Source organism: Platichthys flesus, chromosome 14, assembly GCF_949316205.1.
Source record: "Platichthys flesus chromosome 14, fPlaFle2.1, whole genome shotgun sequence".
Classification (NCBI taxonomy): Eukaryota; Metazoa; Chordata; class Actinopteri; order Pleuronectiformes; family Pleuronectidae; genus Platichthys; species Platichthys flesus.
The window spans coordinates 3,460,536-3,487,024 of NC_084958.1; the positions used below are offsets into that span (position 1 = coordinate 3,460,536).

Here is a 26,489-nt window from a genome sequence, read left to right on the forward strand (position 1 = left end):
AACAGTTTCTAAATTCCTGTTTCAATTAAGTATTAACACTCCAGTGTATTTCAGGTTCAGAAACTGCAAGCCATTTTGAAGCCCATGATGCTGAGAAGACTGAAAGAGGATGTGGAGAAGAACTTGGCCCCTAAGGAGGAGACCATCATCGAGGTAGGACTATGATCTCAATATAGATTTCTCAGAGATCAAGGGTGGAGTCAAAACATCTTCACCTATTCTGGTTATGTTCTCCATTCAGCTCTCCAATCTGAATCCTTTTAGAATTTCCCCAACAAGTATTTAAAGAATGTCAAACACACCAAAAGTAATAAATGTTGTGGTCGCCAGGTGGAGCTGACCAACATCCAGAAGAAATACTATCGGGCAATTCTGGAGAGGAACTTCACCTTCCTGTCCAAAGGAGGTGTAGGAGGAGGTGGCAGCGGCGGAGGAGGAGCAAATGTCCCTAACCTTCTCAACACCATGATGGAGCTGAGAAAATGCTGCAACCACCCCTACCTCATTAATGGTAAACACACACTCTACAAAGGCTGACATACCACTGCAGTTTAAAGACTGCAAAACCAATTATTGCTCCGGCTGATTTATAATTCTTTCCTGGTGACTAGGAGCGGAAGAAAAGATCATTGATGAGTTCAGGGAGTCCAACGGAGGCAGGACCGATTTGCCAGACATGGCTCTCCAGGCTATGGTCCAGGCTGCAGGCAAGCTTGTGCTCATTGACAAGCTGCTGCCCAAACTGAAGGCAGGTGGACACAGAGTCTTGGTGTTCAGTCAGATGGTCCGCTGTCTGGACATCCTGGAGGACTACCTCATCCAGAGACGGTAAGAATAGACTAATTAGCATTTCATAATAAGTGCAAAGGTTAATCAGCTAGTAATCAGCATTATAGTCTAGGTATATTTGTGATCTCAGTCCCTTTTAATACTGGCAATCTACTGATACTCAGTGTGATCTTAGCTGCCCACTGCAGACTGGAAATCTGAAAATGAGACATTGAGATTTTTGTGCCAAAGATGCTCAGAATTGAAGAAATAAATGTGTACAAAACAGCAGTAGGTACACACGGCTGATTAATAGGGCTGTGAAATGATTAACATTTTTAATAAAATTAATCACAGGTTTCTATGTATTAATCATGATTAATCACATTACCGATTTCTCTGTATATTTTTGTGAAAACAAACAATTTATGACGAAAGACGGATATATATATTTAATAATCATAAATAAACAAAACAATGGTGCTGCAACTCAGCAGTTCTTTAGCAATTCTCTTTGCTTTTCCATATGGAACATTAATATAATCTTCATCCTAAACAGAATTCGGGCTTCTTAGCCATTGTATGGTTGAATAAAACTTTTTTCTTTTCTTTTTAAATCAAACAGATATTATTTGAGCTTCTTAGCCATTCTTTTTTATAGGATGGTTAAACTTTTTTATATTTTTTGTCAAACAACCATTAACCACACAATCTAATGCCTCTAAAGGTCCTCTTAGCTAGTCGTTCTTTAGCCAGTTGGTGAGGCAAACTAACATTCTCTGACATTAAAGCTGACCGCTTCTTTTGCACAATGTTTCCTGCGAGTGAGTCTGGTTTGGCGCATTGCACTTGTACGCCCCTCGCCGACCAACGCACGCTTCACGTTGCGGTGGTACTTTAGGCTGGTATTACTGCTGTGGAACGATAACGTCTTCCCACAGAGTGTACATATCACCTTGGTTTTATTGAATCATCGATCTTTGTTTTTATGGAACACGATCTTCCCGTCCAGAAGGTTCTCAGGTTCATCAGAATTATCCATGTTGTTTGATTGAATGGCAGCTGCTGTCTGACTGCATTAGAGCGGCGACTAGTGCAGAGTGGGTGGAATTCTGGGTATATTGAAAGGTCCTTATGCGCATGCACACACTTAACTGCTGCTTGAGAGTAAGAGCCAGTCAGCTGTGCCGCTGAATGCTTTGGGGGAAGGACAGCTCTACTGATTAAACATATTATTGACTTATGAACAGGTGGCCCATACTTTATTTTCACAAGCGACTTGATTCAAACACTCATTCAAAACTGGAAAACTGACGAGATTAAATGATTGATCTAATAGAAATGAAAGTTGAACTGGGAGGGTGTGATTCCCAAAATTAATTAAAGTGATGCAATCTATTAGAGCAGCCAGACAAAAGCATACGCAGTTATACAGTCGTTCACAGAGTTGAGGTTTTTTCAACACCAAGATCTTCGGCTGATCATGGAGACCAAATGACGAGCACTTTCACCAGATGAGTTTCTCGAGGTTTTTGATAAACGATGTTAGTAAATTTGAGGATAACAGGAGAGTAAATAGAATATTGGATTGGCCCTAAGATGTGCTTGTAATATCTTCTAATAACTGCTATTTACAGTTACAGTTATTGACAGCTGTGCTTCTAAATCTGTGTCCAGATATCCCTATGAGCGTATAGATGGCAGAGTACGTGGTAACCTGCGGCAGGCAGCCATAGACAGGTTCTCTAGACCAGACTCCGACCGTTTTGTCTTCCTGCTGTGTACACGAGCTGGAGGGCTTGGCATCAACCTGACAGCAGCCGACACCTGCATCATCTTTGACTCGGACTGGAACCCTCAGAACGACCTGCAGGTACAAACCACACCATGCAGATTTTTTTGTTTAATAATTGTGGTTGGACTGAGTTTTCCTAGAGAGCTGGGAACTAGCCATGTCAGCCACACTTAGATCTTTCACTTCACTCTTCTGCAACCTCATTTTTCCAGCTGAATGTGCTCCTGAACAGAAAAATCAATCAGAGTCTCTTGTGAATACTGTGTCTTAATTTTAATTTCTGTCTTCCACCAGGCCCAGGCCAGGTGTCACCGTATCGGCCAGTCGAAGGCTGTCAAGATCTACCGTCTGATCACCAGGAACAGCTACGAGAGGGAGATGTTTGACAAGGCCAGTCTGAAGCTGGGGCTGGACAAGGCTGTGCTGCAGAGCATGAGTGGCCGGGAAAACGCCAACAGCGGGGTAACTACATCAATAACTTGAGATTGATTTATTCCTTTTAAGTGAATCTTTTCAGTGTCCTTTGTGTTTAAAGTCTATTTTCTGAGATCACGTAGGTGTTTTCAGACTTCTTATTAGGAACACAACTGATTACTTTGAAGCCACTGAAGTAAATGTTTTCCACTGTGGTCCAGGTCCAGCCATTGTCCAAGAAGGAGGTTGAGGACCTCTTGAAGAAGGGAGCTTACGGAGCTCTAATGGACGAGGAAGACGAAGGCTCAAAATTCTGTGAGGAAGACATCGACCAGATCCTGCAGAGGCGAACTCACACCATCACCATAGAGTCTGAGGGAAAGGGCTCTACATTTGCTAAGGTAAAAATTTGATGGCCTTAAGACAATGGAAATGACAAAAAATCTCATGTGGGATGTGTTTGAAAAAGGATATTACCTTGAGTTTTGTTTGAAAAAGTATAATACCTTGAGTTGATAGATGCATTTCCTAAATGTCCGCAGGCCAGTTTTGTTGCAGCAGGTAACCGAACAGACATTTCTCTCGAGGATCCAGACTTCTGGCAGAAATGGGCCAAGAAGGCTGAGCTGGACATGGATGCCATGAATGGACGGGTAATACAAACACACAAGCAAATACACTTTCAACTGTACATGCTTACTGTGAACTGCAAAATTAAACACAACCAAGAATACTAGAAGTGATGTAGCCTTAAAGCCACAGACAGAGAAAAGTCACACTGCATCCAAAGTCTCACATACACACACTTGGTGGTCTGTTCTTATTGGAAAGGGATAGCATCCAGAATTTGTTAGTCAGGGGGAGGAAAGTGAGACAGACGGAGAGCGTAAGAACAGGAGGGAAGCAGAGAGAGATTAATATTGACAGTCGAGAATCTCCTCTCTACCGTAATTACCCATGTTTCCCTGCTCTCGGGTGTGTGTGTTTGAATGAGAGAGAGTAAGCTGCTTAGCTTCACTTAACAGAGCACAGATGCTTGGAGGGTACAGAGATATCACTTAGGCAAGTGCTCCAACACACACAAACAAACACACACACACAAACAGACACACACACACACACACAAACAACAAGTCACATTGTTACACAGATATTAACAGGCATCTTTATTTTTTCCTTACTTCCCTCTCTGTATTTGCTCACTTGTTTTCTTTCTGAATGTTTCTATTCTGAGTAGTAGTCCCTCCTGATTTCCTTGTCTCTCTCCTGCCTCTCTTGTGGAGGACCTGCCACTGACACACTTACATAAGCGTGAATGCGTGCCTCTCCCCTGGGATTTCTTATTGTTTGATGTTAGAATTGAAAATTACTGCAATGCTCTGTGGTAATTGTGGAACAAACTACTGCCCTGTTAGCAAATACTAATGCGACTGTAAGGGGAGAAAATCAAATTAATTGAACGAAAATGTAATTCATTAGACAACATAATTAATGTCAAGTAACGTTTGAGCTGGGCAGCTATCTTCTCAGCTACAGGAATTAAACAAGGAGCCAAATATCCATTAATCAGATTCGGTGCAGAAGGTGTCATGTATTAACAAAGTAGTCGGAGTATACAAGAAATAAAAAAAATGGAATACATCACAATAATAAAGCAGAAGCTACTTTGCATATTGTTATTGGTGGGTTTCAGGCCATCTGCATTTGAAACCAGGCTCTTGGTTATAATCATTAAAAAAGCACACCAGAATCTAGGCCCTAGAGGCATTTCGTCTTAACGCCTTTATTGAATTTGTCTCCAGAACACACTAGTGATTGACACACCAAGGGTGAGGAAGCAGACACGGCACTTCAGCAGCGCCAAAGAGGATGAGATGCTGGAGTTCTCAGAGTTGGAGAGCGACGAGGACGAGCCAAGCAAACCCTCAACCAAACCACGACGACCCCAAGACAAGGCCCATGGCTACCCCCGGTCCGAGTGCTTCAGGGTGGAGAAGAACCTTCTGGTCTATGGGTCTGTTATATATTCATGTTTCCTACTCAAAAACAAGATGGATAATTATGATAATTATTAGTTAATTTTGTACTGTGCCAGGCAAGCTATTTCTGCATTTACAGCTACAAATAACTGGCTGCTGGCTTTAGCTTATTTCATTCTTGATTTAAACATGATTCAACAATTAATTTGATCCAAGTGAATATTTTCCTTTTTAAACAGAAAGTAATCACAACATAGAATTGTGGTGGAAGGAAACATTAAAGCAGATGATTAAAATGAAAGGAGGACAATATAGTTGTGGTTTTAGTAGAGTCATGTTGTTGAGTGAAGTTCATCACTCAGCTAATGTTTGTGTGTGTGAAAGAGCAAATGAGTTAATGGATGCAGACCTGCACATGGAGTAATTGTGTAGAAAGAAAGCTTTCATCTCAAGGCCCTCAGAACACACAGCTGACTGTAAACACAATCATGCACACATACACACTTCTCAGAGAGCAAGTTTTAATCTCACACACAGACAATTAAATAATGTAAAGCCTTGTGCACTTTTTTATAATGATATTCACTAGATTACATAACATTATTTGAATTCAAACAACATCCACATTTCCTTAAGGAAATGCCTGACAACTATGCATTATATATGTACAAACAATATTTCATTAACTCTTCAACAATCAGTTTATTCATCTGTGCCGTGATGGAGGTACATCTGAAACTACACAAAACACAATAACAGCCCTTCAAGTCTGAAGAGATGGCCATACAATAAACTGCGCACAGAGACAAATTGACACACTTACCCCAGGCCGTGATGAGTCTGGTGAACCCGTCCATTTCATGGCTTATTTGGTGTGACCGTGTGTATGCGCGTGTGTAAGGAAGAACAGTGGTGCTAGTGAGATGTCAGCGTTGTTATTGTTACAGTCTAGTCTCGTGGCCCGAGGCTGTAGGACACAAAAACACACTGACTGGGCCTGTCCTCTCTGCTCGTCGCTTTGTTGTCTTTTCCCATCAGTCATCTTTCTCTCACTCACCCTCACCCATCATCTGACTGTCTGAAATTGTTCAGGGTAATACTGGTTCACATGGTTCAGTGACGATTAGGAAGCGGGAGTGTAAAAAAAAAATGTTGTTGCTGAGAACAAGACCACCACATCAGTTTTTTGGGTCACTTGCTCTCTGTAGTTGATGGGCTGAGTTTGGCTGTGATCCATGTTAACGCACATACACACACTGAGGGATGGGGGCCCGACATTCATCAGTGTCTGTCGCTGGAGTGTGATAAATGTCTGGGATGCAGGAAGAATGATTTAGGCTTGTGTACATACTCATGAATGATCAGGGTCAAGTGAGTGAGTATTGTGGCACGGAATAACAAACTGTCTAACTTAGACAGAGTTAGGCATACAAACAAGAAGAAAAAACATCATCTGAAAGTTAAAATCAGGTTGGATTAAAAGATGGGGATTTAGGTGCAAAATAATTTGATATTGGTTAGTTGATCTGTATTAATCAGTTAATGTTTATAGTGATATGCAGAGTTGTGCACCAGATTATTTTAGTTTTGTTCTAATTGATCAATTATTTTGATGATTCTGACAATCTTTGTAATTTTGTGACCTTTTTGCTTTAACTCCCCACCCACTTTGTGGCAGAGCTTTGTTCTGTTCAACCAGTGTTGCATCATATTCAGCAGTATAAGTTTAAAGGCGAGTTTATCAATAATTCTGACAGGCTTGTCTGCTTCCTTCGTCTCTATGCCTGTCTTTAGCTGGGGCAGGTGGAGTGAAATCCTGGCCCACGGTCGATTCAAGCGCCCTCTCAAGGAGGCCGATGTGGAAACCATCTGCAGAGCCCTGCTGGCCTACTGCCTGCTGCATTACAGAGGAGACGAGAACATCAAAAGTTTTATCTGGGACCTTATCACTCCGAGTGAAGATGGGACCACCAAGACGCTGACCAACCACTCTGGTAACACTCACACATCCAATTACACTAAATGCATATAAATATTGTTTGATTCAACTTACTGCACCATTGATCAGCATCTGAAAATAATGGAAATTGAATCTCCCTCATAAGATCAAGATTTATTATTGAAGCCCTATTAGGTGGATGGGAGAAAAAAAATGTGGCTCTAAAAATGCAATACACAGTATAAAGTGTGCGTGAATATGTGAAAAATATTAGAATCCTATAAGACATGTGATGCCTTCTTTTGGCACTCTACACATTTCAGGTACTATACCAGTTTGATAGTGAAAGGTACATACAATTTGTTCACATTCATTCCAAACTGTGCATGAATAATGTTTACACAAGGTGTTAAATTTGTCACTATTGCCCGTCTCATCTCCCACCCCCAGGTCTCTCTACCCCAGTGCCTAGGGGTAGGAAAGGCAAAAAGGGGAAGCCCCAGGCTCCGCTTCCACAGACTCCACGAGCTGATTGGCTGGCCAGCTGTAATCCTGACCACTTACTGCAAGAGGATAGCTACAAGAGACACCTGAAACATCACTGTAACAAGTAAGGCTTCTTCAAACTCCTGAAACACCATAATAGCAAGTGGCTAATAAAATTTTTAAGGGCCCGAAAACAGTATTCTGAGTATTATTGGTTGCATTTAAGTTCCCAAAGTGCAAACCACATGGCTACCAAACTAATGCTAATGGCACAGGTCTTTAAAACCAGGACATAGAGGCATGTGGCAGGCGTGAGTCTGACTCCAAAAACATACACACAACTTAAATAGAGGCAGCCATCTTCTTGTTTTCTTTCTTTCACTCACATATACACACACTCATTTGCTTTGTGGTCAGCTCTTTTCCTGTTGTCAGGGTGATATGCTTCCTTGCCCCCCAGATTCAGTTCCAAGATTTTTATTCTTCTTGAGGGGGAAGTTTGTTTGTTTCTGTGTACGTGTGTGTGTGTGTGTGGCTGTGTGCGGCTGTGTGCCAGGCCAGGTGCTAGGCAGGCAGACCTGTTGGAAGTGGGTGAAAGATGCATGCGCACATACACTCACACAAACTCACACGCACACACACTTGGGGGTGATTATGTGGTGCCATCTGCTAGGCTGAAGCACAGCGTTGTGTGGCTAATCAGGCCTGGCACATTGATGGATGAGCACTCACAGCCTGCCAACAAACACACACAACGACGCACACACGCACTGCAACTTGTCCAACTTGCAACACACCCCGCAGAATGAGTTGCAAATGACTATCTTAACCCTGAAACTAAACTTTATTTTTTCCCTTCTACCACCCTTCTCCCCCTTTCCCCTCCTCCCTTCTTTTGCGCCAAAACATTATTGGCATTACATTGTGGTTACAAATGTTTACAGTGGAGCCGATCTCTAACATTTCCAGCGTCAGGAGATCAAATCTGATTTTCTTCAGCATTGACCGACATGATTAATTTCACTGTAGAAGATTCTTACGTCTGTACTTTGTATCCAGAGAAGAATGAAGCAGTATAAAATGTTTTCTTATTTTTTTTAAACTAGTAATTCAACAGAAGAAAACCTAAGGATATTTTCAATCTGAATAATGAAAGTTCGAACATCCAAGATCTTTATCTCACTGTCCTATTAAATTCCACCTTACTGCCACTGTACAGCAAATCCTCCTGTAAAGTCAGTTCAATGTGACTTTTATCAGAAGTCTCATAATGACACACCTGATATCACAAGCTCCTATATTTTATTCAAAACAGGAAAAATCTAACATTATGGGGCATCCCCATAAATGAGCTACTTAACAGATATACACCAGAAGATCAATGTTGCATTCTTAGGGATCTTTAGTCTACCCTCCTAATGATCTGCTTCACTTACTGTTCACCGTCCATTCAGGGTGCTGCTGAGGGTGAGGATGCTGTATTATCTGAGACAGGAAGTCATAGGCGACCAGGCCGAGCGCATCTTGGAAGGAGCCGATACCAGGTTAGTAGATACTCTATACTACTTCCTCACTGTCTTCATGTTAGTGTCCCGTTTATCACATTTTCCCATTCTACTCAGGAACATGCTTTTTTCGTATAGCTCATCAGTTGGTTTCTGCAGCCTCTGCGCTTTTTGCTGCTCAAGCGAACTACTACTCTGTTCCTATTCTGTCCTATAACAGCCATTTGGAAATTTCTACTATTATTCTTTTAGACCCTGTAGTTTCAGAGATGTCATCTATTCATTTTGGGCGTTTAATTTTTGAACAGGCATCTAGATAATAGATGTTATAATATTAAAAGGTTAAAACAAACTAATGTCACAATCATATTTTTTGTCACAGAGGCTTGGATGCCTGCAAACATGTTCTTGATCTGATTTAGTTATTAATCATAACCAATCTTAAAAATATGCATTTGCTCAGATAAAAACAAGCAAATCTCAAAATGGCTTGCTTAAGAAACATTTTTTATATTTTCTTTTACACTGAAATTTGTCTGTTGCTGGTTAACAGTTTAGAGATATGCAGGAAACTAGAGCAGTGACAGTGGTGTGACAACCATGGAAGCTATATGGTTAGTATGATTCATGACAAAAACCCAAATTAGCATCTGAAAACGAAATATGAAGAACATTATTGTGTGATAAAGTATTACTCGTGTGGTAATTCAGTGTGCTCTAGTGACCTCTTTGGCAGGTTTCTTTCCATTGTGAAGATTCAACATGATATTTCATCATGGGAAAATAAGCTATTATCAGTTTTTTACCCATTTAGAGTTTTTTTTTAAACATTTTAAAAAGCTATTTGTTATTTAGCTGATTATCATCAGAAATTAGGTCTCAGCACAGTGGTGTTGATGTGAAGGTCAGATATGCTGCTCACCTTGACTTTTCCCTTGATCTCCTTCCTTCATTGCTTTCATTCACAGCTTCCTCCATCTTTCTCTCTTTCACTTTACACTTCCCTTGGCATCTGTCCACATCTCCCTCTCTCTGCAGTAGACTTTGGTCTATGATCATCTCCCATCCCCCTCACATCACCCTTTCACCCAGATGTGAATGCATTTATAATTTGGAGCACATGCACTTCATGCTGATCTCTCCTTCCCCTCCCGTATTTCCCTCCCCCAACTCGATGGCTACTGTGACACACCCGTTACTGTGTGTGTGTGTGTGTGTCTCAGCGCCTGCCAGACGTGAGCATACGGGTTGCTATCGTGCCAACATATGCCAGGGGGATTTAGTATGCCAGTCTTGGCGCGCACGCATATGTGTGTGTTGCCAAGGCCGTGCATGCTGCTGTTTGCAGAGATAAGAGACTATTTCCCAGTTTCTTCTCTCCTCCTGACACCCTCAGACTTTCTGTGTCTATTGTGTATTGTACCCTTTCTCTCCAGAACTAGCAGGAAGCACCATTTTCTACCATCTTATTTCCATAATGGAGGATTTTGTTTTCCTGTTGTCACAACACAGAATTTATCCTGCAACAACTGTGCTCAGTGAAACTTTTTGTATTTACCTATTATTTTTATTATTATTACTTATCCGGGACAGTAAGAGGGTGAGACAGCTACAAATACTGTCCAGAACAGATACAGACATAGGGACACTACCAGAAGACATTTTTAATTATTTTATTACAGCTTGAACTGATGGTTTCCCCTGCAAGCCCCTACTCTTCATCCTGGCTCGGTATTGCACAGCCCTGACAGCATTGGTCTTGTATGTCCTAGTCTAGTCTGTTCCCGCATTCCTGTTAGGATCACTAAAATGCTAATAAAATTAAGAAATCTTCTTCTAGTCCACAGTAAAACCAAGTATCCGTTTAAACCACTTCTTCGCCCCCAGCTATATAATCAGCTAAATTATTTTTACACAATGTAAGATCGCTTTCAAATAAGTTTTTAATCTGTCAAGATTTATCACAATTAGCCCCATTGACTTTTTTTTTTTTTTAAATCACTGAGACGTGGATAAATAATAGAATATACTACCTATTTTATTTGTTCTAATCTACCGTCCTAATCAAACTTTTGGTTTTATTCAAGAATTTGTTACAGTAATACAGAGTTCTTATTCTTTTTGATTTTATTATCCCTTTCTGCTGCTTCTCCTCGTTTTTCTGAGATTCTTTTTAACTTTTAAATTATTTTATTTTGTGTTGGCAATGGACCGGATTGTTTTTGCAGTCTCAGATTATACCGCAGTGCTTTTCCAGGTTCCACTCCTCTCCCTTAACTCCAAACCTCCCACTATGATTCGCTCCTGACCCCTAAACTTTCTCTCTTCCTCACTTCTTTCAGGCTTTAACTGCTTTAAACAAGTTTTATTTCAAGTCAACAGCAGGCCCTCTCAGTTGAAGGGTATATAACAGCTCTTGCACAATAACTTAAATGGTGAACAAACTCAGTGTTTCACTTGCCTCTCTAAGATACTTGATGCTCAACTGTTGGTGAACTGTTAAAAAGGCAAGGAACAATTTCTGTCCTAATCTTAAAGACGGAGAGAAAGGGGTTGTTACAGAACCAAAATCAGAGCAGTGCATCTGCTTAAACTTTAGCTTGTTTAGAAATACATTTTTACTGAATATTTTGGAAAGTTGTTTATTATGTCTGGTTTTATAATGTCTGGTTTGACAGCTTTTAAAGTTTGATTACTACATAAATGGATCAGAATCAGAATTGTCATTCCATTTAGTCTTAAAAAGGACTGTTGCTCTACTGAGGCAGATTGAACACACACACACACAGCTTTATTATCAGTGTGATCAATGTGATGTCTTTATCTCTACCACAGTGAGCTTGATATCTGGATCCCCCAGCCGTTCCATGCTGAGGTCCCAGCCGACTGGTGGGACAGTGAGGCCGACAAATCCCTTCTCCTCGGTGTCTTCAAACATGGTGAGAGGCATATACCAGAGTCGCACACTCTGTACACGCAGATCTAAATCTTCCATCAACATGGCAGCCATTACACGTACAGTATACACATAACATGTCATCACCTTCAGACACACTTGCTGAGATGCCCCAGTGGCTTCCAACCCAGTAAGCATCAAGCCAGCAGACACACACACACCCTGTTGTCAAACTGAGTGAGCGCACACACACACAAATATATCCCACCCTCTTCTGTTGCCACCAGTTGATTGGGGTTGCTATGGTTATAGCGGTACGCAGCTGGTAGGCTCAGCATGGTATTGGGAATGTGATTGATTGCTGGTTTAACCACTGGCTATGAGTTTGTGTGTGTGCGGGCCATGCTGCTCTGTGTGTTACAGGTGTTTGTTGTTAACAAAGCCAAACACAAAGTTAGAATATTCTGATCCTTTCTCTGTGTTAACTGTTAGACTGGGTTATTTGGATCGTCATATGGAAAATGGGCCAGTTTTGTTAATGTCCTAGTCACCCACCTTTGGGTGCTGACTCCCAGTGACAGATTGGGTATAATTGTTGTGTTTGGAGACCCTCATTCATATTAATTTGGCATAATTGTCATCATTTTTCCATCATTGCCACTCTCTGATTCTATTAGGGCGCGCGCACACACACAAATGCTCGCACACACCCAGAGGAATATAAAAGGACTCACCCATAGTTAATCATAATCCTCATTCACTCGGGAGGCCCTTTGGGGGACGGACTAACGCGCGTACACACACACACACACACACACACACACACACACACACACACACACACACACACACACACACACACACTAAGCTTTGTATGCTGGGCTAGCATACACACACAGGCAGACAGATAGAGCGTCTCTCTCTCCCTCACACACGCACTCGTACACACACATAGAAGAGTGATGGCCTATAAAGGCCCTGATGATTAATGTTTTTCTGTGGGTGGACAGCCGTGTGTGTATATACATCTCTATCTTTGTAAGAATCACTTTGAGTTATAGACCCTACAGAGTGACGACATTTTGGCCTGTTTATCACAACTTCAAGGAGTTGTTTAAGGGTTAAGATTTGGTTTGGGAATGAGTTGGGGTTTGATATTCAGATGTGATGATTGAGGTTAGTAACAGGAGCTTGGGAATGCATTACGAGTTTCCTCGCAAAGATAGAAATGTGTCTGAAGGAGAGGGAGTCAGAGCTGGTCCCAGCATTTTTTGTCTACTTTAACTGTGAGGATGAAGGAAGGAGGGATGAGTAAAACGTGTGGGGTGTGATTCTGTTATGGTGAGACCCCCCAACTCCTCTTTTCCTTTCCTCCCCAGCCACCTGACCTCTCTTTCTTTTTTTTTCTCCTACTCCTGTCTGCCTCCCCCCTACCAATGTCTCAGTAGGATCCGGCACATTCTATTCTGTTCTGCCTCAATGCCCCTAACAGACACACACAAGCTACTTTTCTCACACCCACTAGCTCACTTTCACAGACATCATGACACACACTTTTTCCTCCTCATCCTCTCATCCCTCATCTATCTCTCCTCTTGCTCACTCTCTCTCAGACACAAATGAGCACCTGCAGGCTCACTTGGCTAAGCACACACACTCGCATGGAGAACAGAGACGACTGTACAAACACACACACACACACACACACACACACACATGCATGCTGTCTGTCTTGTCAGCAGCTGGCTCCTGGGGTCTGCCCTTCTGCCGCAGTTTTTGCCTATTCCTTTATTATGGATGCAGTGTGTGTCTGCCTCTGTGTTTAAAGAAAAAAAGTGTGATGTTTGTTTAGTATCACGAGAGATCTACAAAGTATAACTTCTCAAAGTGTTTGTTTTCGACCCAGGTGTGTTGACCAGTAACCATGTTGTCTTCACCACCTTCTAATTTGTTAATCTACACATGAAATTTCAAGCTTCTGTATTTTTTTTCTTCTTCGTCAGGCTATGAGAAGTACAACTCAATGCGGGCTGACCCCACCCTGTGTTTCTTGGAGAGGGTGGGCATGCCAGACGCCAAGGCTATTGCCGCTGAGCAGAGGAGTGCCGACATGATGACAGATGGTGTTGAGGGGTAAGAGAGCAGGCTTCACTGACCAAAAGGCAGTTTCTCAGCCATCCCCTTCTTCATCTGTCACTAATTTGCAACTTTTACACTTTCCTGAGGCTTTTTTTCTCAGTCTATCCTTTCTCTTGTAATATCTCAAGTGGTCCCATAGATCTTTGAACTGTAAACAATAAATGCAAAGCAAAAAGACACATTGTTATTTATTTTTTGTTGCATTAACATGTAGGCCACAGTTGCCTTGACCCACATATTTGTAGATCTGATCTCTTTTTTTTTTTTTCAATAGTGTTACGTAGCCATAAACTTTGGCAATTGTGGTTACATTTCATTAAAAAAGTCCTCATTATTCAAAAGTCTTTGAGTTGTACTTGTGTCCACAAGTGTGGGGTTCATCTGAAGCCTCTGCCCTTCTCTGGTTTTTAAAAATGTTTACCTTTCATCACCTCATCCTTTTGACTTTCGGTAGAGCTTTACTTTTCAAAAGGATACTCGATTGTAAAAGTTCTCAAAATGACTGTCTTTTAAATATTCTACAGAGAGGATGAGGATCCAGAGTACAAGCCAATGCGTATGCCTTTTAAAGATGAAATGGATGACTTTACCAACTCCCCACTGGATGACAAAGATGACACCGTAGAGGGAGATACTGAAGGTAAACTTTGATTTCACTTGGAAAGACAGTGAAGGGTGCAAGTCTCATATGGGTCTGAAGAATCCACAACAACAATCTCATACATGGTAGCAAATTACTATTTTTGTTAGATTGACAAAAATCGCAACTGAGAACTACATAGGTCTTTTTTTGGAATTCATCAAAGAGCATTGGAAATGAGATGTACTTAAAAAACAATATTTTGATGTACCTTTGCAGCATTGATCCCAATTGGAGCTTTGCTGTATCAGCTCAAAGTTTGACTAAATATTTTTTTTAAATAGACCTCAATAACATCTTTACCACTTCCTCTTGCCTCATCCTTGGGTACACGTGTCTCTGTTGTACTTGCAGTCGCTAAATCAAGTGAAAATGGAACCACTGTGGGCGGCGCTTCAGGCTCCAACGAGCGTCTTTATTGGCCTGCAGCCTCAGCTCTGACAGCCCGCTTGCGTCGCCTCATCACGGCATACCAGCGCTCCAACCGAAGAGAGCAGCTGCGCCAGGAGGCCCTCAACCGTCCTGATGGACGACGCCGTCGACGCAGGGATTTCCTGCCTTCCATCCCAATGGTTACCGAGGCAGGAGGTGGTGCAACTTACATCCAAGATGGAGCGACAGTGTTCCTGACAGAAGGAAGCCCATATCTGGCCAAAGGAAGTGCTTACTTTGCCAAAGGTGGACAGTTGATGTCAGAGTCCTCGCCAGCGATGGCGGCCGGCCCCCTGATGACCGACGGAGCCATGTACTACAAGGAAAGAAGACAAAGGTAGAGTTGCATTTAATGGCAAATATCTACAAGGTTTATTTGACAGCTCAATCATATTCTTAAAAACTGCTTCCGAAATACTAAAGAATAAAATCAAATCATGTTACTTACATGGTATCACAACTGCTTTTGTTTTTTTCCTCTGTCAGATGGACTCGTCGTGAGGAGGCGGATTTTTACCGTGTTGTGTCCACCTTTGGTGTCGTCTTTGACACCCAGCATCAGAAATTTGATTGGTCACAGTTCAGGGCCTTTGCTCGATTGGACAAAAAAACAGACGAGAGTCTGGAGAAATATTACTACTCTTTTATTGCCATGTGCAAACGGGTCTGCAGGATGCAGGTCAAGACTGAAACAGGTAAGAAACATACATAGTTTATTGCTACTGTAAAGCATATAGGACACCTTTTATCGTTAAGTATTGGGCAATTGTTTTGACACTGAAATAACAACTCAATGGTCAGGTGAAGATTGTTGGCAAGCACAGTAAAAAAGTGACTTGAAGTAAATAAATATTTAAGGCTTAAACACCTCTCTTGTACATCATCAGAACTCCCAGACCCCACCCTGATTATCGACCCTATCACAGAGGAGCGTGCCTCTCGCACTCTATACCGCATCGAGCTGCTCCGCCGCATCCGAGAGCAAGTCCTCCCCCACCCCTTGCTCTCCGAGCGCCTCAAGCTTTGCCAGCCCTCTACAGACCTCCCAGAGTGGTGGGAGTGTGGCCGCCATGACAAGGATCTCCTCCTGGGCGCCTCTAAGCACGGCGTGAGCCGGACAGATTATCACATCTTAAATGACCCTACGTTGGACTTTCTGGAGGCCCACCAGCGCTTCAACGGCCATCGAGGGGCTGGTATTGGCGTGGTAACCCAGGGAGAGATGACCAAAGCTGGAATGGGAGCAGCAGAAAGCACCCCTGTACTTCTCCTTACGCCAGCAGAGCTGGCAAGCGTTGCTGCTGCTGCCAAAATTGAAGCAGCTGAAGAGGTGAAGACTAAAGGGGGACAAACTGAAATTGTGCTGAAAAGGGAAACGGATGGAGATTCCAACGACATTCCATGTACCAAGACTGAAACTCCTGATGAACAGGAAAAAAATCTGGGAGAGATTGAAAAAGGGGAAGATGAGGCTGCTTCTTCACCACGTAAGGAGATCAAGGAAGAGGAAGCCCAGATAAAAGTAGAAAAAGAGGAGGAGGTGAAAGAAGAGCAGAGAGAAGAAGAGAAGACTTCCAAACTATCGGAAGAGGAAGCTAAAGACGTGATAGAAGAAGAGAAGAAGAGTCTGAGTCCTGACTCTCAAAGGGACCAGGAGGAAATGACCATTGAGCACTCAGAACCTCCTGAGTCTTCTCCTAAATCACAACCAGGCCTCAAGACTGAGAGGGAGGAAGACAGAGAGGAGAGGGAAAACCAAGAGTCTCCTAAATCTCTGAAGTCAGCTGACACAGACAAGAGCCCAGAGGAGGATGAAGAGGAGAGGATGGACGAAGATGACAAATCAGAGAAATCTTCGCAGGCTGAAGGTAAAACAAGTTTACATTACCTATGAGGTTGTTGTTATTATTGATGTCAGATAGTGCTAGTAATAGTACATTTAAATTTAGGATTTTGTTTACCATGAAGAAGAATAGGCTGAGTTCTAAAGGCCAGCGCATGCTTCTGCGTCTGTGGCTTTTCACGCAGCTGTGTTGAAGGACTCAGTCATTCATGCTTACCCAAACGTTGCGCGTGTTACAAAGCAATTCACCGCCAGAACACAAGGCGGAGTAACGTTTTTTGTTGAAGCGGCCATAGCCTTCTTTCTGTGTGGCAGTCGTCATCGACTGGTTATTTACATAGCCTTTTTCTGGCGGAAAAATCCGCCAGTTAGTGACGGGTTATACAAGTGATCATACTATCAGATCTCTTCTGCCAACCGCTCTTCTATTTGTTCCATATTCGTTCTTATAAATCTTCCATTGTTTCTGCCGGTTTTATGGGGCATGAAACCGGAAATGCGACTCTGGAAAGGATGTAGTAAGCAGACCAATCACAGCCTTGCGGGCTGTGTGAGGCCCGAGAGCTTGGTCTATAGTTAGAAAAATTGGCCGACGCACGTAAGTGAAAACGCAGAAGCATGCCGTAAGTGTAGGTACTAAACATGTTCCAAGTGTCCTACTGTAATCGAACCTTATTTAGATTCTTTTTAACCCCTTTTATCCTGGTTATCGGCCCTTCATCTTTGCTGACACCACACTTGGTCATAGGCCTATTTCTGGTGTCTCCCCTCATGAGTTTTAATGAGTTCAAGGGGCAAGATTATGAAATGAGTTTGGATCCCTTGAAGCCCTTTTTAATTAAGTTGCAAAATGGCTCTCCCTCTCTGTGCACAGCGAGTGCTGCATCAGAACAGAAGAACTTTGATGAGGAGAGCATCGCGTCTCTGAGCACATCAGCCCGCGACGAAACCAGAGATGGATTCTGCCCCGACGACCTTCCAGAAACTACTGCGCTGCAGGCCTTACAGGACCGCGCCTACGCCTTCTCATTCTGGCCTAAGGTGAGACTAAGTATCCAACAGAGTGTTGATCATTGAGGAACTAGCAATGAGCCTAATGGATATTTCCGCAGCCCTGATTGTTGTCTCACCACTGCACTATTCACATTTCCATCCACTATGTCGGGTCTCCTTCGCAATTTCTTGGCACCTGTTACGCTACTGTCGGTGACAACTCTTCCTGCAGAGCTTTCAAATAAATGTAGAATGGAAGTTAGCTGTCAATTTAATTATTACTACTAAAATTCATTGGAAATTGATCATGGTCATTCATTTTAAGGCAAAAATGCATCAAATTCAAACCTTCCAGGCTCTGTTCTGGTTCCAGATGTGAACATTATTTTTCTCTGATAATAAATTGGATTATCTCTAGGTTTCAACTATAGTTCTGGACAAAGTGAAATCTTTGACGACATAATCTTGACCCATTTCCATAACTTCTTTCTAGCTCTGTGATAATTGTCAGCAGATTAAATTCAAAATTACATAACTTGAAGTTAATTATTTAATACAGTTTTGCATGTAAACATCTGCACAGGAACTGTCTGCGATTGAGTGGAAAAACTGCAAAGTAGGATCACCTGGAAAACAGCTCATTTTAAAGTCTCAGTGTAAAGAGGATGACATGACAAAACTAGTGTTTTGGAAATGTGAAATACTGTAGATTTATCAAGGTGGTTTCTTCAAAGCAAGATACTTTTAAAAGAAAAAAAGGGAAAATTTGGAATAGAGGCACATTACATTATTATATATAATTTAGTTGACACGTTTATCCAAAGCGACATACAATAAGTGCACTCAACCATACACTGTACACATAACATGAACCTGGTTTAAAAAAGGCCACTGTCGGCTATAGAAGTGATTATTACTGATTAAAAGTCTACAGAATAAAAATCCAAAGCACTTTGTAGAACAGTTGGTCACCTCCTTCCTCTCTCTACGCCATCAGGATCGATTGATGATTAACAGGATGGATAACATCTGCGAGGCGGTCCTGAAGGGCAAGTGGCCTGTCAACAGACGCCACATCTTTGACTTCCCCGGCAACCTGTTGCCAGGGCATGGGTCCGCAGTAACCACGGCAGCCGTAGCCACAGCAACTGACAGCCCACTGCAGAGGCGGAGCCTGGCCGAGCTGACGATGGCGGCCATCCATACACCTTACAGTGGGAATGAGGATAAAACACAATCGCCACAGGTTCATGTGAGTTTTTGTTTACATCAGAATCATTTATGTGAATATGGGGCAAATGGAGGCTGTAGGTTGAGCGCCAAAATGTTTGCCCATTGACCAATTTTTTTCTTATCTGAAAAACCGTATGAGATGGTAATAGCAGTTTAGCCTGTTAGCATTCTTTTTGGAATTAATGATACCAGTGATGTCATGACATGTTAACTGTCATAGCTCGCTAAAGTACATTTAACAAACACTTGCCAGGCTCAATCAGTGAGTTGTTAGGCTCAACATGTGTAACCCTGACCTGATGTTGCAGGAGGACGCTCTGAGCCTGACATTGCCCCGACAGAGGAGGAGGAGGAGAAGAAAGATCGAGATAGAGGCGGAGAGGGCAACCAAGAGACGCAACCTCATGGACATGGTTGCTCAGCTAAGAGAGAGCCATGCTGCTGCTGAATCCCAGAGCCAGGCTATAGACCTAACCAAGGTATTCCCTCACACACAGTCCTGATATATTAGGCTACATCCATACTATTACATTTTCATTTGAAAATGCATCAACTCTGCTATGGATTATGGATGACAGAGCTTTAGCGCCGCTAAAAGAGAACTGTGGACACAAATTATCATTTGAGGGATCAGCGACAACTCCTGTTACGAGTTTAAACACTGTTTGTCGTGATCGATATTACTTATTTGATTACATTATGACATATGATAGTAAAATAAAGTTATTTAACGTTAAGTGATCTATTTGCTTTCCAGGCTATGCATCATCACCACAAGGCCTCTCCTTCATTGGCCGGATTTCCCAGTGGCCTGGTTACAAGTGCCTCCCTCAAGGCCCAGATGGAGTTGCTTCAGCAAGCGCCACCCTCTGGACAAAGAGCCAACGGTTCACTGGAGGCTGACCTGCCAATCATGAGAAGGAGGCGAGGCCGCAGGAAAAATGTGGAGGGCCTGGATCTTCTGTTCATGGGCAACAAGAGAGCAGGAGGGGTAAGGAGTCGTCCAATAGTCATGTTTTGCCGCAGAGATATGTGTTATTGTGTATACAAATCTGGATTCAATTTGTTTTTCCTCTGTCACATTGTTGGACACTCAGGATGATGCTGATGGGGCAAAGGTCTTAGCGGTGGAGGGGGTTCAGCCTTCCGCCCGGGGCAACAGATCAAACACCATCCCAGAGCAGAGCCCTAGTGCCAGATCTCTGGCTTCTGGCAGTCTGGAGGAGGAGGAGGCACCCGTGTCAAACAAGGAGCTGGGAGAGTGGCTGAGGCAGCACCCGACATACACCATGGACATGGCTGGATTCACACCAGTACGGACCTCCTTTCTTCCTTTATATTATAACCCTCCTCACCTGTGGTCGTCTGGTTAAAGTGCTTATTTGCTCAAACCGTTTTTGTATAGTTTTTCTCCCGTTTCTTTGCTTTGGAAGAATTCCTTTTATCTTTTTTTGTATTCTGTTGAACTTGTTATTCATATCTTTCTTTTTTGTCTTTCTGCTACAGAAGAATGAAGAGTTACTGTTGTCTCAGTTCTCTAAGCCCAAGCAGAAGCGCCATCGCTGTCGAAACCCCAATAAGATCGACATCAACACCCTTACTGGAGAGGAAAGAGTGCCTGTGATCAACAGACGCAATGGACGCAAGGTAAGCAGACATACAGTGACTTCAGACCTTTATTGTGTTGTTGGTTTAATTTCAAATGAAGGACACTGCTACTTTTGCATGTTACAATCTATCACCCATAATGGCAAAATGTTTTTCAAAGGAAAATTATCAAGACATATTCAGTTTATTCAAAGCTTTTGCTGTGGTTCCAAATGGTGTTAAGGTGCATCCTGTCCACTTGAATTTGAGTCCTCAAAAACAATCCATGATGTCCAATGAACTTTATGTGGTGATGCCTAGATCAGAACCATGGCCAAAGTTTTTACTGTTCCCAGGAGACAATGGTATCTACAACTGTGAAATAGAGTGGTATGCTAAGGGCCAGGACTCTTCCAAGGGACTGGCCAAACTGAAAAAGTAAGCATAAAGAGAATATGACAGGCAGATGACCAAGAACCTTCACTGCAATAGAGCTTCAAAAACCTGCTAGAAGGATGACCATTTCAGCAGATCTCCACCATACAGTTCTTAGAGTAGAGTGGATGGATAGACATCATGTAAGTGTTTTAAACATCTTGGAGGAGGGAGGGAAAGATTCTCTGGTCCAAAGAGACTCAATTTGATCATGAAAAATGTCTGGTAAACTCCATACTTTGCTCATCTCCTGGTAGCAGGAACAGGGAGTCTGGTCAGTTTGACAATGGCTCAAAGCACATTGCCAAGATGCCAGGATGGCTTCTCAGAGAAGGCTCACTTAAACCCCCCCAAACATTTGTGAAGTTACTCTAAAATTAAGGTCTACCAAGCTAGTAATACCAAGCTTGAGAGGTTCTGCCAGGAAGAACAGGAGCAGTTGTCTGAAGCTCAGGGAGGTTTAATCTTGAAGACTGAAACTGTAATTGCTTCAACAAATACAGAATAGTGATATAAAGTGAGTTTGCAAAAATTTCTTCAACTGTCGTCACTTTGTCATTGTGGGTAATAGCGTTTAGGTTGATGCCCAAAAATGTAAATGTTCTATCCATTTAAATTGCATCATCACAGTTGCGTTCAAAATGTGGGGTCTGACTTTCTTCTGAAGCCACAGTCCACTGCATATGGATACTCCACTTAAAAAAGCAACATTATCATAGCACATTATTTTCTATATGTCTAAGGACAGGTTTCATGTCCACTGCGTTTGTGTATTGTGTGTTCCTGTACCTGAATGCTGTAGAAAAGTGCTGTCCATCGATGCACTGTGAATGTGTGTAAACTGCTCGAGGGCTTTGAGTGGTCATCAAGATTAGAAAAGCGCTTTATAAATACAGAACATTCCTTTGAGATGAAAGTCATTCCATCTTCCTCTTCTTTAGATGGGTGGGGCCATGGCTCCACCAATGAAGGAGCTTCCCAGATGGCTATTGGAGAACCCAGAGTTTTCTATTGCCCCTGATTGGACAGACATCGTCAAACAGTCGGTCAGTAAACAAGATGAAATCTATGATTACACTTGCACATTTGCAACAGTTTGTTCATAAAATAAATCTGCAGAAACTGCAGGTCTCAGATTGAGAGTTTCATTATTACCCTCCCACATTTTATGATGATAATAGTAATAATCCTCCTCCACACAGGGTTTCCTCCCAGAAGCCATGTTCGATCGCCTTCTGACTGGCCCTGTTGTCAGGGAGGAGGGTGTTCGTCGTCGCGGGCGAAGACCCAAATCTGAGATTGCCAAGGCAGCAGCCGCCGCTCAGGCTGCAGCAGCATCTCAGGCTGCCCAGGCATCACTGGCCACTATGGCTTCATCTGCAGGTACAAGTTACTGCTGAACCAACCCATTCATTCCTTCCTTCGGGATGTCTACCCTCATCAATGCTGCTAGAGACTTTGATTATTGATGATGTTGTCCTGCACGTGGCATCTATTGCACTTCTGTCCGTCCTGGGAGAGGGATCCCTCACATGTGGCTCTCTCTGAGGTTTCTACATATTTTTACCCTGTTAAAAGGTTTTTTTTGTAGTTTTTCCTTACTCTTGCTGAGGGTTAAGGACAGAGGATGTCACACCCTGTTAAAGCCCTATGAGATGAATTGTAATTTGTGAATATGGGCTATACAAATAAAATTTGATTGATTGATTGATTCATCACACACTAATAATTATATAATAATGATGTTTATAATACAAATGGATGCATGTTAAGGAAAAACCTTTTCTCATAATTAACCTTATTTTTCTTACACTGTTATATAAACCCTTCATTTATTTCCTGAGATACCATTGTGATTTAACTTCAAAACAGTTAATATATGGTTCAGGGCTAAAGGGTAATCATACTCCATATTAACCGTGTGTGTTTGTGTTCATGTGTGTCTCTAGGAGGTATCAACCCTCTGCTGTTGAACAGTCTGTTTGGAGGGATGGACCTGTCTTCTCTCCAGAGCCTCCAGTCTCTCCAGTTGGCTGCTGGTTTGATGGCCTTCCCGCAGCACACTGACCCCAAGCAGGCCGCTGCTGCTGCCTCCATGCTGCCCCTCATGCTGCCTGGCATGGGAGGCCTGCCCAACATGGCTGCCGCCCTCCCCAACATGTTCAGCTTAAGCAGTCTGTTTGGAGGTAACCTGGCAACAGCTGCTGCATCCAACGCCGCCATTGCCGCTGCTGCATCAGGGATCACAAACGGAACAATGGGGGGAGAGGGAGGAGACATTGGCGAAACAAAGATAAGTAGGGGGGCAGAGGAGAAAGAGGGAGAATCTGGAGAGGAGGAGGAGGAAGATGAGGAGGAGGCTGATGGAAATAGATTGAAGAAGGCACAGAGGAAGATGGAGAAAGAGAAGATTAATAATGTCACTGCGGGTCCCAGGATCCCATCTGTTGATTCGTCAGCTGAGGCGTCCATCAACGGTGATGCCGCCGCCCTGTTGGCAGCAGCTGGCATGTCTGCCAACTCTCTGGCATTCAACCCCTTCCTCCTCTCCACCATGGCCCCTGGTCTCCTCTACCCCTCCATGTTCCTACCTCCAGGCCTCGGGGGGCTCACCCTGCCGGGCTTCCCCGCTGCCTCCACGCTGGCCGAGCTACAGAGTGCCATGGCCGGAATGCTGGGGGGCAACGTCATTTCCACAAACCCCCCTAGAGTCGAGGGGGAGGAGAAAAAGGTGCTGAAAGCGTCAGGAGAGGAGGAGGAGGATGACGACGATGATGAGGACGACTATGACGAGAAGGAGGACGGTGGAGGAGAGAGTGACTTGGCTGAGGAGAAGGACGAGGAAGCGAGAGGCGAGGACGATTCACTTCTGGAGGATGGTGGGATGGGAGGAGAGGAAGAGGAGGCAGCAGCGTCTCCACAGAAGGACACAAGTGACTGAAATAGAATACAAAGCTGACTGCCTGGGACATTTCCTCACCTCTGACCTCCCCCTCCCCTCGCCACGTTTACACGCCTTCACCAGAAAAATCCAAACTATTATAAATCCTGATTTCTTCTTTATTTTTTTTCTTACGTTGTGGTTGATTTCTCTCTACATTTGTTCTTTATTTTTTGGCCAGGTATATTTACTATACGTCAGAGAGGATGAGATGGTGTGTGTGTTCAGTTCAGTCTCTCTGATCGATAGTGTAGTCAGGGAAAGTCTGCACACTCTTTAAAGACTATTTTTCTCTACAGGTTCCTGTCTACGTTTCTCTTCCACAATCCCTCAAACAGGACTTCACGAGGTTCCAATAGTGCTATTATTATTATTGTTATAATTGTTATTATTATTATTGCTGCTTTCAGCTCTCAGATCTGTAATTTTTTTAATTTTGCTTACTGCGCCTGGACTGTTCTGTTGCTGTTGGCAGCATCTCCACACAAAGAGAAGAACATCCGCTGCTGCCATATTATCTAACATCAGTTCTCAAAAACAAACAGCATCACAGCTAACCCGGCTGTCTGTCTGACAAAGCTGCTGCAAAAGGAATTGTGGGTAATGGAGTTGAACTGCTGTTTCAGAGCAGATTTGTAGTTCTCACATATCAGACCAGGTAGACACTGAGGAGGAAAAAGGAAACTAGGCTGGCCTAAAACTCAGTCTCACAACACACAGACATCCCAACACACACTATGCATACTTGATCACAAGTTGCACATGAGAACACATGTATTCCACCACTACACACACACACACACACACACACACACACACACACACACACACACACACACACACACACACACACACACACACACACACACACACACACACACACACACACTAAGCCCTTAAACCTTTCTGTCATGTTTCTGGGAGGTTTTCCTACCAGCTGTGTTCCTTTGAGTGTATGTGCGTGCACGCATGAACCAATACTGTTAAACCCAGTCCCACACTGTTTGAAAACCAATCTTGAGTCTTTCCCACTGCCACATCTGAATCCTCCCTCTCTTGCGAGGTGGCTGGTTTTGGCTCAGGAGTGGCAGGCGGGCTGGGTCTGCCGCCAGTCAGGCCTCCTGATTGGTCCGTTTCAGCCACCGAAAGAACCAGCTGTCCTTGTTCAGAGGTTTCTGTGAATGGATTTGGAGTGGTGGTCCACACAGGGATGTGAGGTTTAATTTTTTAAAGGGGGCACATGACAGTTGAATTTCCTGGTCGCTGCCACATTAAAATCGCTATTTTATTATTTTCTTTGTCTTTCACATCCCAGTAGTTCCAGACCATGTGCTGCTCCTTAGTGACCTTCTCTTTAAAGACTGTTGCTCTAGTCACACACACTGACACCAGGCCTGGCCGAGACAGGACTGAGACACATTTTCAACAGAGTGTGAAATTCACAGGTTTCTCAAGAAGTTCAGCTCTGCTTGTAGAAGTTTTAAATACTTGAAAAGTGCGAGAGGTGTTTGATTTGTTTCCATTCCTGAGGCCAGTTTCAAGATAAATCAAGCGCTGCAAGTGGTTTAAATATTTGAAAGTCCATTCAAACACACATACACTGTGGCCAGGTCTTATTAACATTTGCTAATAAAGCCAGCCCAGCAGATGAAGAGAGAGCTGGGACTCCTTCCCTGTCAGAGAACCCTGTTCTCCTCTCTAATGCTGAGACAGCAATAACCAAGGCAGCTTTTGAATGTTCCAACATTATTCTCCCAAAACATACATATACATACTCTATGAATAACCACAAGTGTCATATGAATAGAAAAACAAAACAAACTGTAAATGATGACAAATATGTACTGCAATCAATTTTGTCTCACTCTGTTCCTGTTGATGCACTGGTGTTAAAGAGTTAAATGATCAGGTACCTTTATTACTTAGCTACTTTTCTTGAAAAAAAAAAATGGACTTTTTGTTACTTTTAGCCAGCAAGCTGAAGAGCATTACCTCAAAATTCTTATCTAGCCTTGAAGTTTACAGACATACCATGTAAATGTTTTTTTTCCTCTTTTTTTGGTGTGTGTCTTTTTGTTTTTTGTTTTTTTGGAGACATCATGTATGATGAATTGTAGCTATGATGCTTTTAATAAAAGTGAATCATGATATTCGCCTAGGAAACCAAACTTCAGCCTGCATCATTATTTTTCTCGCTGCGTACATTTTCCTGCAGCATCCTTACAGTCGGGTTAAGGCAGGAATGTTTTGCATTGTTTCTGCCTCGCTGCTCTGAATTTAAGGTTCCAACAAGGGATAAGGGGGCAGTGCTATTCCACTTTTATGCAGGCAGTGGAGGTAAACACGGCATCATGGATTTCTAAGGGAGAGTGTGCATTTGTGTTGTGGCACATCATGCCTGTGCTACTTAAAATCAAACACAAAGGCAGCACTTTGCAGACATTTTTGGTTTAGTGTTAAGTTT

At 42.9% G+C, this 26,489-nt stretch overlaps 1 protein-coding gene and 1 long non-coding RNA gene across 2 annotated transcripts in view; one reads left to right on the plus strand and one right to left on the minus strand.

Annotated features, from left to right (window-relative positions):
* Window positions 1-26,193, plus strand: part of chd7 (chromodomain helicase DNA binding protein 7) — a 66,621-nt gene extending 40,428 nt beyond the window's left edge. The window contains exons 16-41 of the mRNA XM_062403628.1: window positions 55-153; window positions 331-511; window positions 612-828; window positions 2,446-2,641; window positions 2,858-3,025; window positions 3,199-3,378; window positions 3,520-3,630; window positions 4,780-4,991; window positions 6,751-6,950; window positions 7,346-7,505; window positions 8,836-8,925; window positions 11,722-11,825; window positions 13,786-13,915; window positions 14,446-14,561; window positions 14,916-15,330; window positions 15,480-15,688; window positions 15,881-16,861; window positions 17,711-17,877; window positions 18,827-19,081; window positions 19,371-19,541; window positions 19,820-20,053; window positions 20,160-20,375; window positions 20,569-20,709; window positions 22,026-22,130; window positions 22,287-22,467; window positions 23,034-26,193. Coding sequence (XP_062259612.1) covers window positions 55-153; window positions 331-511; window positions 612-828; window positions 2,446-2,641; window positions 2,858-3,025; window positions 3,199-3,378; window positions 3,520-3,630; window positions 4,780-4,991; window positions 6,751-6,950; window positions 7,346-7,505; window positions 8,836-8,925; window positions 11,722-11,825; window positions 13,786-13,915; window positions 14,446-14,561; window positions 14,916-15,330; window positions 15,480-15,688; window positions 15,881-16,861; window positions 17,711-17,877; window positions 18,827-19,081; window positions 19,371-19,541; window positions 19,820-20,053; window positions 20,160-20,375; window positions 20,569-20,709; window positions 22,026-22,130; window positions 22,287-22,467; window positions 23,034-24,025 — 6,231 coding nt within the window. The 3' untranslated portion in view covers window positions 24,026-26,193. The remainder of the gene's footprint in view (window positions 1-54; window positions 154-330; window positions 512-611; window positions 829-2,445; window positions 2,642-2,857; window positions 3,026-3,198; window positions 3,379-3,519; window positions 3,631-4,779; window positions 4,992-6,750; window positions 6,951-7,345; window positions 7,506-8,835; window positions 8,926-11,721; window positions 11,826-13,785; window positions 13,916-14,445; window positions 14,562-14,915; window positions 15,331-15,479; window positions 15,689-15,880; window positions 16,862-17,710; window positions 17,878-18,826; window positions 19,082-19,370; window positions 19,542-19,819; window positions 20,054-20,159; window positions 20,376-20,568; window positions 20,710-22,025; window positions 22,131-22,286; window positions 22,468-23,033) is intronic.
* LOC133967923 (uncharacterized) lies at window positions 4,899-6,097 on the minus strand. Its single transcript, XR_009924075.1, has 3 exons — window positions 5,780-6,097; window positions 5,366-5,430; window positions 4,899-5,013 (listed from the first exon to the last, which is right to left on the minus strand). It is a non-coding gene; the product is annotated as an uncharacterized LOC133967923 (long non-coding RNA).
* Window positions 26,194-26,489: the final 296 nt, after the last annotated feature.